The 14,394-nt window shown below is 45.8% G+C and overlaps 1 protein-coding gene across 1 annotated transcript; it reads right to left on the bottom strand.

The window, feature by feature from the left end:
• Window positions 1-632: 632 nt before the first annotated feature.
• LOC121559082 (deleted in malignant brain tumors 1 protein-like) lies at window positions 633-8,058 on the bottom strand. The gene is made up of 6 exons (XM_041872373.2): window positions 8,037-8,058; window positions 6,101-6,406; window positions 5,699-5,977; window positions 4,572-4,892; window positions 4,380-4,468; window positions 633-810 (listed from the first exon to the last, which is right to left on the bottom strand). The coding sequence occupies exons 1-6, from the start codon at window positions 8,056-8,058 to the stop codon at window positions 670-672; spliced, it is 1,158 nt and encodes a 385-aa protein (XP_041728307.2). The 3' UTR covers window positions 633-669.
• Window positions 8,059-14,394: the final 6,336 nt, after the last annotated feature.

The following is a 14,394-nucleotide window of genomic DNA, read 5'->3' as shown; positions in this document are numbered from 1 at the left end:
GTTACCAAAACCCCATGTTACCAAAAACCCCATGTTACCCAAAACCCCATGTTACTCAAAACCCCATGTTACCCAAAACCCCATGTTACCCCATTCCCCTTGTTACCCAATCCCCATGTTACCATAACCCCATGTTACCAAAACCCCATGTAACCAAAACCCCATGTTACCCAAACCCCACGTAACCAAAACCCTATGTTACCCAAAACCCATGTTACCCAAAACCCCATGTTACCGAAAACCCCATGTTACCCCAATCCCCATGTTACCATAACCCCACGTAACCAAAACCCTATGTTACCCAAACCCCATGTTACCCAAAACCCCATGTTACCCAAAACCCAAAGTTACCCAAACCCCAAGTTACCCAAACCCCAAGTTACCCAAACCCCAAGTTACCCAAACCCCATGTTACCCAAAACCCCATGTTACCCAAACCCCATGTTCCCCTGGTAGCAAAAAACTAACTAAAAGGAATAATGGTGGTTGCAGTCACTCCTTTTAGATTTCTTCCAAGGTTCTAGACAGATAAACTAATCCTGAACATGTTATTAAAATTAGAACCACAATGTTTGTCACCACATTTTAAACACCAGTCCACTGCTGACCATAGATTTAAAGCACAAAATTGACCTAAGATCAGCATGTGAGGTCAGCATCATTCTACTCCTACTCAGTCCCCTGGGCTGCTCTCTCCTCTCCCGGTCCAGCTTCAGCTCTGGAGCTCAGAGAGACCATCTCCATGGCATTGGCATTGACATAAAGATCCACGCTGCTCAACCTGTTCACTCTCTTCTGCCTCCTGGTGGTCTAGGGAGACACAGCACCAAGAGTCAGACATTTCAAATCAAATCAAGTGTATTTGTCCCAGATTTGCAGGTGTTATCGAAGGTGCAGCGAAATGCTTGTATTTCTAGCTCCAACAGGGCAGTAATACCTAGCAACAAAATAAATACACATAATCCAGAAAAAAACATTAAATTAATAAATATCAGAATGAGCAGTGTCAGAGTCTGGAATATAAATATATTGTAAATATGTGTTCCTAATGTTTGGTATACTCAGTGTATATATACGCATAATGGTGTGTAAAGACAGTATAGCCAGTATGTGGATAGAAAAAGTGTGTACAGCAGTAGTTATATAGGATGAGCCCTGACTAGAATACAGGATATACAGTGCTTTCGGAAAGTATTAAGACCCCTTGACTTTTTCCACATTTTGTTACGTAACAGCCTTGTTCTAAAATTGATTACATTTATTTGTTTCCCTCATCAATCTACACACAATACCCCATAATAACAGCAAAAACTGATTTTTAGACATTTTAGCAAATGTATTAAAATAAGAAACGGAAATATTATATTTACATAAGTATTTAGACCCTTTACTCAGTACTTTGTTGAAGCACCTTTGGCAGCGATTACAGCCTTGACTCTTCTTGGGTATGACACTACAAGCTTGGCACACCTGTATTTGGGGAGTTTCTCCCATTCTTCTCTGCAGATCCTCTCGAGCTCTGTCAGGTTGGATGTGGAGCATCACTGCATAGCTATTTTCAGGTCTCTCCAGAGATGTTAGATCCGGTTCAAGTCCAGGCTCTGGCTGGGCCACTCAAGGACATTCAGAGACTTTCATGAAGGATCTCTGTACTTTGCTTTGTTCGTCATCTTTCCCTCAATCCTCACTAGTCTCCCAGTCCCTGCCACTGAAAAACCTCCCCACAGCATGATACTGCCACCACCATGCTTCACCGTAGGGATGGTGCCAGGTTTCCTCCAGACGTGACGCTTGGCATTCAGGCCAAAGAGTTCAATCTTGGTTTCATCAGACCAGAGAATCTTGTTTCTCATGGTCTGAGGTCTTTAGGTGTCTTTTGGCAAACTCCAAACAGGCTGTCATGTGCCTTTTACTGAGGAGTGGCTTCCGTCTGGCCACTCTACCATAAAGGCCTGATTGGTGGAGTGCTGCAGAGATGGTTGTCCTTTTGGAAGGTTCTCCCATCTCCACAGCTCTGTCAGAGTGACCATCAGGTTATTGGTCACCTCCCTGACCAAGGCCCTTCTCCCCCGATTGCTCAGTTTGGCCGGGCGACCAGCTCTAGGAAAAGTCTTGGTGGATCCAAACTTCTTGCATTTAAGAATGATGGAGGCCACTGTGTTCTTGGGGACCTTCAATGCTACAGAAATGTTTTTGTACCCTTCCCCAGATCTGTGCCTCTTGCCTCGACACAATCCTGTCTTGGAGCTCTACGACAAGTCCTTCGACCTCATGGCTTGGTTTTTACACTGACATTCTCTGTCAACTGTGGGACCTTATATAGGCAGGTGTGTGCCTTTCCAAATCATGTCCAATAAATTGAATTTACCACAGGTGGACTCCAATCAAGTTGTAGAAACATCTCAAGGATGATCAATGGAAACAGGATGCACCTGAGCTCAATTTCGCGTCTCAAAGCAAAGGGTCTGAATACTTATGTAAATAAGGTATTTCTTTTTTTTCCCTTTTCAATACATTTGCAAACATTTCTAAAAACCTGTTTTCACTGTCATTATGGGGTATTGTGTGTAGATTGATGAGGAAAAAAATAGGTTTAATCAATTTTAGAATAAGGCTGTAACGTGACAAAATGTGTACAAAATTCAAGGGCTCTGAATACTTCCTGACTGCACTGTACATATACAGTGGGTAAAACAGGATGTAAACATTATTAAAGGGACCAGTGTTCCATGACTATGTACAGAGGGAAGCAGTCTCTAAGGTGCAGGGTTGAGTACCGGGTGGTAGCCAGCTAGTAACAGTCACTAAAGTTCAGGGCAGGGTACTGGGCGGAGGCCGGCTAGTGGTGACTGTTTAAGAGTCTGATGGCCTGGAGATAGAAGCTGTCGCAGTCTCTCTGTCCCAGTTTTAATGCACCTACACTGTCTCCTCCTTCTAGATGGTAGTGGGGTGAACAGGCCGTGGCTCGGGTGGCTGAGGTCCTTGATGATCTTCCTGGCTTTCCTGTGACACCGGGTGCTGTAGATGTCCTGGAGGGCAGGCAGTGTGCACCTGGTGATGTGTTGGGCTGATCGCGCCACCCTCTGGAGAGCCCTGAGGTTGCATTCTGTGCAGTTGCATACCAGGCGGTGATACAGCTCGACAAGATGCTCTCAGTGGTGCATCTGTAGAAGTTCATGAGGATCTTAGGGGCCAAACCAAATTTCTTCAGCCTCCTGAGGTTGAAGAGGTGCTGTTGCACCTTCTTCACCACACTGTCTGTGTGAAGGGACCATTTCAGGTTGTCAGTGATGTGCACGCCGAGGAACTTGAAGCTTTTTCACCCTCTCCGCTGTGGCCCCGTTGATGTGGATGGGGGCGTGCTCCCTCTGCTGTCTCCTGAAGTCCACGATCAACTCCTTCATTTTGTTGACGTTGAGCGAGAGGTTATTTTCCTGGCACCACTCCGCCAGGGCTCTCACCTCCTCCCTGTAGGCCGTCTCGTTGTTGTTGTTAATCAGGCCTACCACTGTTGTGTCATCAGCAAACTTGATGATTGAGTTGGAGACGTGCGTGGCCACGCAGTCAAGGGTAAACAGAAGTACAGGAAGGGGCTGAGCACGCACCCCTATGGGCCCCTCGTGTTGAGGATCAGGGTGGCAGAGGTGTTGCTGCCTACCTTCACCACACGCGTCGGTGGCACTGTGTTATCCTCAATGCGGGAGAAGAAGGTGTTTATCTTGTCTGGGAGCGAGGCGTCGGTGTCCCATACGTGGCTAGCTTTCCCTTTATAATCTGGGATTGTCTGGAGTCCCTGCCACATACGTCTCGTGTATGAGCCGTTGTGCCTGTTTGATACACATCCATGTTCACAGTCACCTTGCCACTGGTGTCTCTCTCTCTCTCTCTGTCCGTGTCGCTCCCCCTCTCGTTCTCTCTCCCTCTCGTTCTCTCCCTCTCGTTCTCTCCCCCTCTCGTTCTCTCCCCCTCGTTCTCTCCCCCTCGTTCTCTCCCTCTCGTTCTCTCCCTCTCGTTCTCTCCCTCTCGTTCTCTCCCTCTCGTTCTCTCCCTCTCGTTCTCTCCCTCTCGTTCTCTCCCTCTCGTTCTCTCCCCCTCGTTCTCTCCCCCTCGTTCTCTCCCCCTCGTTCTCTCCTTCTCGTTCTCTCCCTCTCGTTCTCTCCCCCTCTCGTTCTCTCCCTCTCATTCTCTCCCTCGTTCACTCTCTCGTTCTCGTTCTCTCATAATCAGTACATTACCTGAGATAGTGCAACACAAGCCAAAGATACACATCTGGTTAATCACACACCTTAAAACACAGATATAGACCAATGTAGAATCTGAACCCTGCTCAAAGACACAAACATTTAAATGACTTGTAACGTCTGAGTAAATGTCTTTACCTTGTAGTACAGGTAGATGGTGGTGATGGCTGTCAGTAGGATCAGCAGCACTACAACGTGTCTGATGATGAAGGCTGGCAGAGGAGAGGCTGCAAACAGAAACACCTTTGATCAGGGGACTGGTCATCATCATATAGATCTGTGGGAAATCTGTCAATGACAAAGTTAGAAGTCTGGTTCATGTTCAGTTACCTGTGACGGTGAGGGTGAGGAGCTCACTCTCAGAGGAAACGTTATGAGAGAAAACATAATTGTCATAAACACAGCTGTAGTTCCCTTGGTGGGAGTCATCTGCAGCAGGGAAGAGGAAGGCAGCAGAGTGATTGACAGCTGGCTGGGTCTGGGTTCTGTTGGAGCCGGTGAACGTGAGGAGGAAGGAGCCTCCTGGGTACTGTGGCTGAGTAGAGCAGGTGATGGTGAAGCTGTAGCCCCTAAACACTTCGGGCCCCTGCTGGCCCCTGGAGACCCCTCCCATTGAGTCAGTCAGGAAGATATCAGGCTGGACCAGGAGATCTGTAACAATAAAAGAGAACAAGAAAAACCTCTTCAACTAGTTTCCTATAGATATGACAATAACATCATTATGTAACATTGCTAGCCACCCTCCCTCACAGGGCAACATGAGTAGTGGGCCTACAGTCACTGAGACAACATATGTTGATATCAGGCTGAAGCAGGACATCTGGAACAAGAAGAGAGAAAAAGAAAACGTAGCTCCTCAACTACTTTCCTCATTTAGATATGACAATAACATGACATGTGACAGTGGCAGTGAGTAGAGACGTTCACTGAGATAACACTCAAATACAAAAGCATTCTGGGATATTTAAGTTGTATTTGATTCCTACTTGACTGAGTGATCTATTTTGCAATGCAGATTTACAAGCTAAACAGTCATCATGAGAGGTGCAGAGGAAGTTGAATGAATAAATGGAATCAGTGGAATATAATGATCATGTATTGATATTTCCTGAGCAGATCACTTATGATCACTGTGGATCCCTGTGGATCTAGGAAGGAGATATAATAAATGGACATGCTTGCTTCAATTTTTGACTCTCTACGCACTTCAGCGGTCCGTTCTGTGAGCTTGTGAGGCCTACCACTTCACGGCTGAGCCAATGTTGCTCCTAGACGTGCCACGTTGAAAGTCACTGAGCTCTTCAGTAAGGCCACACAAGCTACTACCAATGGTGGTCTGTGGATTGTATGGATTTGTGTGCTCGATCCTATACACCTGTCAGCAACAGATATGGCTGACATAGCTGAATCCACTAATGTCCCCACACTTTTGGCCATAAAGTGTATCTTGTTATTACCTGAGCAGATCACTGTGAGTCCAGGACGGAAATGATACAATCTCCCACACTGCCTCAGTGAAGACTCAGACCCAGAACATTCAACTCCAAACCCTCTAGTGGTGTATCCACGTAGAACTGAAACAGTGGAGCCACAACCCAGCTGTCTACACACTACTGCAGCTATATCCCTCTGGTCCCAGTCTACAGCTCCCACAGTCCTCCACTCTCCCTGGTCGTACAGCTCCACTCCACCAGCACAGCGACTGCCTCCTCCCACCAGCCTCACACCATCAGGCTCTGAGAAAAGAAGAGAGAGACAGTAATCTTACTATTTTCTCACTAAAACACACCTATATTGCCTCTCATATTCTTCACTCCAGGTGAGAAACAATGTTGATTGAGTGACAAACTGTTTCTTACCTGAGCAGGTGAGTCCAACAGCATTACCAGGTAGGCAGGTGTTGTTTTTTCTGTCTGAGGTGTCACAGTCCAGGAGAAGGGACTCATTGCCTTTACACTGGAACTCTTTATCCCAGGTCTGACCCTCACCTTCTCCATAGAGCCCCCCCTGTAGAGCTGCAGGAGCCCCACAGCCAAGCTCCCCACAGACTACCTCTGCATCCTGCTGGTCAAAGTCAGCTTCACACACTGAGGCCCAGGACTGATTGGACTTCACCTCCAGTCTCCCAGAGCAGAGACCAGCTCCATCCACAAGCTGCACAAACTCTGGAGAAAAAGAGTTGGTTGAACATTCAATCCGTTTTGTTGATGACACTGTCAAGGACTAAACACAAATATGTTGGATAAAAGATTGTAGGTTGCTATGTTTGATACTGTAAGAGGTGGAAATTGGTTCTTAGTCACTCAGGACAGGGTTGGGAATAATGCAGGCAGGAGACAGGAATAAGTTCACTTCACTTTATAGAAAATAAACAGCTGGACATCCATCAGGCAGCTTCACTTCAGTAACATCTGAACTACAATGATCTGCCCATGCACATCTCCCATAAACCAATATGACAAACACAAATATAATGTTTAAATACATCTAACATCTCTCCCTCTCTTTAAATGAAATGAAAAACACATAAAACATGATATATGCTAATCTTGTATAATGTACAAATCAAATCTCTCAATATTACCAGTGTCTTACCTGAACAGATCACATGATGATATAATCCACCATTACAGAAACCAGGTCTTCTTCCTGTGATGTCACACTCTCTAATAGTAGACTCATTTCCACTGCATCTATTCCATAGTATGGCTCTTCTTCCCTCTTCAACCAGAGGTCCTCTAGATACAGCTACAACATTCCCACAGCCCAGCTCTCTACACACAACCTTAGCCTCTATCATGGTCCACCACTCAATACATAGACCTGACCACTCTCCTCTGTAGAAGACTTCCACTCTCCCAGAACAGGAAGTGGTCCCATTCACCAGTCTGACTGAGAGTTCAGCTGTAAACAGCAGAGAGGAAAACACAGTGGTGAGGACAGATTATGACAGGGCTTCTGTTATTCTAACAGCAGTAATGCTTTGTGGTTGACAAGTATTAGTAGTGCCATAAAACAGTAGTTGTTATTGGGTTTTAGAATGGTGTGTATGGACACATGACTTTCTCCATGTGGGATAACAAAGTTGACTAATATTGAACTGCTATAATCACTGTAGATTTATACTCTACCTACCTGGTGGACTGATGCTTTGAGCCTGGATATCTGAGAGGGGGGGGGGAGGGAGAGAGAGAGAGAGAGAGAGAGAGAGAGAGAGAGAGAAGAGAAAAGAGAGAGAGAGAGGGAGAGAGAGAGAGAGAGAGAGAGAGAGAGAGAGAGAGAGAGAGAGAGAGAGAGAGAGAGAGAGAAAGAGGCAGAGGTTAAATGAACATCAACATGACCTTTCATGATGTGCTGGGGAAGATAGGCTAATTGTTGGTATGATGCAACAACACCCATGTGTACATACACTATAGATGGAAATGTGTAACACTCTTTCCAGATGAGTTTATATCTAATTTATTACTTTTTTTTTGTCTGTTGTTTCAGAGGTCAGGGTCAAGCTGAGTGGAAGAGTAGAAAAGGTTACTGGTTATGATGACATCACTGGTGAGAATTCAGTGATGAAAAGATATTCAGCTGACTGCATGTTAGTCTGTCAGCCCTATCTATTTTGAAATCTCCCTCTCTCTCCTCTCCCTTCTCTCTCCCTCTCTATCTCCCTCCCCTCCTCTGCCCCCTCCATCCTCTCTCCACCACTCTCTCCTCTGCCCTCCCCACCCCCTCCTCTCTGTCCTCCCTCTCTCTTCCTGACATATAGCATCAGGCCTGTTGAGCTTGACTCAGGTCACAGACCTCTAGCATCTACACCACCCATTCTCCTACACTAACATAAGACCAATATAATATATAAAATATAATATATACTCTCATTCGTTTACACAGAGACAGATATAATCAACCTCCTTCCTCTCTCTACTACTCTCTCCTCTGCTTCACAAGAACTGTTAGTCGGGAGCTTCATGAAATGGGTTTCCATGGTTGAGCAACCGAACAAAAGCCTAAGATCACCATGCGCAATGCCAAGCATCGGCTGGAGTGGTGTAAAGCCCGCCGCCATTGGACTCTGGAGCATTGAAAACGCATTCTCTGGAGTGATGAATCACGCTTCACCATCTGGCAGTCCAAAGGAAAAAATCCACGCAGCAATGTATATTTAACATTACCTCACTAATGCTCTTGTGGCTGAATGGAAGCAGGTCCCCAAAGCAATGTTCCAACATCTAGTGGAAATCCTTCCCAGAAGAGTGGAGGCTGTTATAGCAGCAAAGGGGGGACCAACTCCATACTAATGGTCATGATTTTGGAATGAGATGTTCGACGAGCAGGTGTCCACATACTTTTGGTCATTTAGTGTACATTCCCTTTCCATGGAAATGTGTAACTCTCTTTGCAGATGAGTTTATATCGTATTTAATACATTTGCTTTTGTCTATTTTTTAAATCCTTCATTTCATATGTCAGGGTCAAGCTGAGCCGTACCAGGAGTGGAAAAGGTTACTGGTTATGATGACATCACTGGTTAGAAGTCAGTGATGAAAAGATATTCAGTTGACCGCATGTTTGTCTGTCATCCCTATCTCTTTTGACATCTCCCTCTCTCTCCTCTCCCTTCTCTCTCCCTCTCTATCTCCCTCCCCTCCTCTGCCCCCTCCATCCTCTCTCCACCACTCTCTCATCTGCCCTCCCCACCCCCTCCTCTCTGTCCTCTCTCTCTCTTCCTGACATATAGCATCAGGCCTGTTGAGCTTGACTCAGGTCACAGACCTCTAGCATCTACACCACCCATTCTCCTACACTAACATAAGACCAATATAATATATAATATATACTCTCATTCGTTTACACAGAGACAGATATAATCAATTGTTGACACACTGAAAATACAACAGTCAGATGCATGACATCATCACAACTTAACTGACTCCTTAGCAACTTATCTTGACTCAGTGGTTGAACCCAGCTAACTACATCAAACTGATCTGTTTTGGAAAAACCCCACAGGAAACTGCTGACAGAGCAGCAATGTTTCACATAGTGTGTTATATAATATCACCTCTAACTTTCTACTGCTTGAGTTCACCTCTTATAGAATATTGGTTAATGTTCCAGCTCCTAAATATAAACAGTACCAGCACCTAAAATGGGGTTGGGGGGGGAAACTGCACCATTTTCTCTCCACCAACAAGAGGGGTGTGATGGAGTAGGGGGACGTTGCACCTAGACACTGATCTTGGGTCCGTTTGGGATTTTCCCCACTAATGGTTGATGTTAGGATTGGGGGAGGGGAAGCAGATCCTGATCTGGACCTAGTGGAAACTTCACCTTGGGGCTTAGACCACAGTAAGACCATTTCCAATACCCACATCCCACCCCTAGGGGGCAGCAGCAGCAGGAGACAGGTGCCTGGAGTACCAGCATGGTTTAATGGCTCTGGTGAACTTTAACCTAAGGACTTGGGTAGTGGTGCACTTTACAGAGAATAGGGTGGTATTTGGGGCCGACTCTATGGGAAAATCTCAATTGCATTTCCTTGATTACTCGACTCCTCTCTCCTCGGCTCCTACTCAAAACCCAAAGGAGGCCAGGAGAGAGGACCCAACTAGCTGACAGGATGATGAAATACTGTACTAGGCCTGGGTAATATGAGGGTGATATTACTTCATGTTTCATACTCCCACCAAACTACAGTGAAGTCTGTAGGCTCCAGGGTGAACTTTCCCCTAGGTTCATGTAACCCTCTCTTCTGAGGGACCTGAGTTCCTATCAGTTTGGACCTAGTATCTAGGTGTGTGGCAGGACTATTAGACTAGGTGGTCTGTAAGTAGTCAGAATGTGAAGGTTAATGTGTGTAAACATGTATGGACCTAACCATAAATAATGTAGTGCAGTGTCTCCACCTAATAAGTAAAGTACCCCTGAAGATATGTATTTACTGACTAGGATATATAATAAACCCACACAGTATCTAGAACTACACAATTATTCAATATTTACTTACTATAATTTACTTTCCTATTTATATTTTGGACAACTTTTATTTCACTACATTCCTAAAGAAAATAATGTACTTTTTACTCCATACATTTTACCTGACACCCAAAAGTACTTGTTACATTTTCAATGGTGTGGCAGGTAGCTTAGCGGTTAGGAGTGTCTGCCTCTGATCTGGTGGACTCACTAAACACACGTTTCATTTGTAAATGATATCTGAGTGTTGGGGATAGCCCCTAGCTATCCATAAATTAATATAAAGAATTTGAAATGATTTATACTTTTACTTTTGATACCTAAGTATATTTAAAACCAAATACTTTTAGACTATTACTCAAGTAGTGTTTTCCTGGGTGACTTTCACTTGAGTCTTTTTCTATTAAGGTATCTTTTCTTTTTATGAAGTATTACAAGTATGTTCTTTTTCCACCACTGCGTACGCATCAAACTGTATACTTAGACGGCCTGACAGTTGAAGAAGTCGGAAGTTTACATACACTTAGGTTGAAAACTTGTTTTTCAACCACTCCACAAATGTCTTGTTAACAAACTATAGTTTTGGCAAGTCGGTTAGGACATCTACTTTGTGCATGACACACGTAATTTTTCCAACAATTGTTTACAGACAGATTAATTCACTGTATCACAATTCCAGCGGGTCAGATGTTTACATACACTAAGTTGACTGTGCCTTTAAACAGCTTGGAAAATTTCAGAAAATGATGTCATGGCTTTAGAAGCGTCTGATAGGCTAATTGACATCATTTGAGTCAATTGGAGGTGTACCTGTGGATGTATTTCAAGGCCTACCTTCAAACTCAGTGCCTCTTTGCTTGACATCATGGGAAAATCAAAAGAAATCAGCCAAGACCTCAGAAAAAAGTCTGGTTCATCCTTGGGAACAATTTCCAAATGCCTGAAGGTACCACATTCATCTGTACAAACAATAGTAAGCAAGTATAAACACCATGGGACCACGAAGCAGTCATACCACTCAGGAAGGAGACACATTCTGTCTCCTAGAGATGAACGTACTTTGGTGCGAAAAGTGCAAATCAATCCCAGAACAACAGCAAAGGATCTTGTGAAGATGCTGGAGGAAACAGGTACAAAAGGATCTATATCCACAGTAAAACGAGTCCTATATCGACATAACCTGAAAGGCCGCTCAGCAAGGAAGAAGCCACCGCTCCAAAACCGCCATAAAAAAGCCAGATTACGGTTTGCAATTGCATATGGGGACAAAGATCGTACATTTTGGAGAAATAGCCTCTGGTCTGATTAAACAAAAATAGAACTGTTTGGCCATAATGACCATCGTTATGTTTGGAGGAAAAAGGGGGTGGCTTGCAAGCCGAAGAACACCATCCCAACCGTGAAGAACGGGGGTGGCAGCATCATGCTGTGGGGGTGCTTTGATGCAGGTGTCACGCCCTGACTCTGGGGACTCGTATTTGTTGAGTCAGGGTGTGTATTTTCTGTGTGGTATGTTCTATGTTGCATTTTCTAGGTTTAGATCTAGATCGTCTAGATCTATGTTGGCCGGTGTGGTTCCCAATCAGAGCAGCTGTAGCTCGTTGTCTTCGATTGGGGACCATACTTAGGCAGCCTATTGGCACTAGTGGGTTGTGGGATCTTGTTCCATGTGAGGTATGTTGTTTGTCTACCTTGGACTTCATGTTTCGTTTCATTTGTTGTTTTGTCGTGGTGTTTATTCAGTATAAATAAACATGTATGCATATAACGCTGCGCCTTGGTCCGTCCCGTCTATAAACGATCGTGACAGAAGATCCCACCAGACCTGGACCAGGCAGTGTGCCGAGGAGGAGCAGAGAGGATGGACTTGGCAGGAGATGAGAGAGGATCTGGCAAGAAAGAGGTAGGCCCTGATCAGGGTGGAGAGGCAATCCCCCAAATTTTTTTGGGGGGGAGCACACGGTGTGGACGACGAGGCAGCATGAGGCCGCGACAGGGCGGATCCGCTCGTTAGTAGAGGCCACCAGATTACGGGGGACATTGGTTCAGAGGGAGCAGAAGGAAAGTGTAGAGGCACGGCGAGAGGAGCTGGTTAGGCAGCAGAAGGAGCGGGGGTTAATGAAGGAACCCAGTCCCGCTCCTCGCACCAATCAAGTGGTGCGTGTCGCCAGTCCGGTCCGGCCCGTTCCTGCTCCCCGCACTAAGCCAGTGGTGCGTGTTCCCAGTACGGCCTGGCCCTTTCCTGCCCCTCGTACCAAGCCAGTGGTGCGCGTCGCCAGCCCGGCCCGGCCTGTTCCTGCCCCTCGCACCAAGCCAGTGGTGCGCGTCGCCAGCCCGGCCCAGCCTGTTCCTGCCCCTCGCACCAAGCCAGTGGTGCGCGTCGCCAGCCCGGCCCGTTCCTGCCCCTCGCACCAAGCCAGTGGTGCACGTCGCCAGCCCGGCCCGGCCTGTTCCTGCTCCCCGCACCAGGCCAGTGGTGCGCGTCGCCAGTCCGGTACGGCCAGTTCCTGCTCCCCGCACCAAGCCAGTGGTGCGCGTCGCCAGCCCGGTCTGGTCCGTTCCTGGTCCCCGCACCAAGCCAGTGGTGCGTGTGTCCAGTCCGGCACGACCCGTGCCTGTTCCACCGGTGCCTGGTCCGGCACCGGTCAGCTGCTCCACTCCGGAGCCAGAGCAGTCCGCTCCACCGGGGTCCAGTCCAGCTCCGGTCAGCGGCTCCACTCCGGAGCCAGAGCAGTCCGCTGTTTCTCTGATCCTGTCTGAAGCTGTACGGAGGATTCACTGTTCCACAACATAGGAGCTGACGAATGACACACACACACACACACACACACCATACACCACACACACCATACACCACTCACACACACACACACACAAACCATACACACACACATCACACACACACACACACATAAACCACACACACCATACACCACACACACACACACAAACCACACATACACACCATACACACACATCATACACAACACACATACACACACCATACACATCACACATCACACACACCATACACCACACACACACACAAACCACACACCATACAGGTAGCACACCACATACGGCGGCAGGTAGCTTAGTGGTTAAGAGCGTTGTGCCAGTAACTGAAAGGTCGCTGGTTCTAATCCCCGAGCCCACTAGGTGAAAAATCTGTCGATGTGCCCTTGAGCAAGGCACTTAACCCTAATTGCTCCTGTAAGTCACTCTGGATAAGAGCGTCTGCTAAATGACCAATTATTATTATTATTATACAACACACCAGAGCATATGAGCGGAGTGGAGCGGTGAGAATCTCAGCTCTTTGCTCACGGAGCTGTTCACCCCTCCGCTCCCCCAGCCCAAAGCCACATCAGGCCAGTCCGCTCATTATCGCTCAGTGCTCAACGCAGTTTGCATCGCGCTCCACTCAAATCACCCCCCGCTCACTCCAAAAAAGGAACAAAATCTGCATGTATTTCACTTTTAGCTTAAACCACAGCCTTACTTTATCTCCCCGAATGTTGCATACAGACTCATCTCGGATTATCCATTCTGTCTTGAAACGGGGATCTAACACTGACGCTAAAATTAGATGTTAATAATGTTTATTTTTAATTCACAATCTGTAGAAGCAATGAGAATAGAAAGGTTCAGAACTTTTGTAAAACATCACAGTATGGTTGAAATATATATGGCAAATAGAAATCCTATATGGATGGTGTTAAGAGATAGATGGGAGGTATTGAATAGAGTTGAAGGATGGGACTAATAACAAATAACAACAAATAATAACAAAGATAGCTAATAATGTAAGCATACTGTGTCCATAATAAGTATATAGGTTGTATGTTGGGAGCTTTTGGGAAAGAGCACAGTTAGAAAGATATGGCATTTAGAAGCAAACCGGATGGACATCATGAAAATGATCGGAGAGGTTGAGAGTAGAAGAAGTTCAGGAGCAAAAAAATAAATAAATATATATATATATATATATATATATATATATATATATATAGAATTATTGTAAAATTAACTCTGTCCATAAGGTGTAGATAGTAATTATAGACCGGAAGTAGAGGCCTGGGCGTTGTTGTTCACTAATTTACTCCAAGTAGGGAAAGGATGGTGGGGTTGAAAAGTAATAAAGGGGAATATATATATATAAAAAATAAAAAAAACATGGGGG

Source organism: Coregonus clupeaformis, unplaced genomic scaffold, assembly GCF_020615455.1.
Source record: "Coregonus clupeaformis isolate EN_2021a unplaced genomic scaffold, ASM2061545v1 scaf0223, whole genome shotgun sequence".
Taxonomy (NCBI): Eukaryota; Metazoa; Chordata; class Actinopteri; order Salmoniformes; family Salmonidae; genus Coregonus; species Coregonus clupeaformis.
This window is presented reverse-complemented; position numbering and strand designations above follow the sequence as displayed.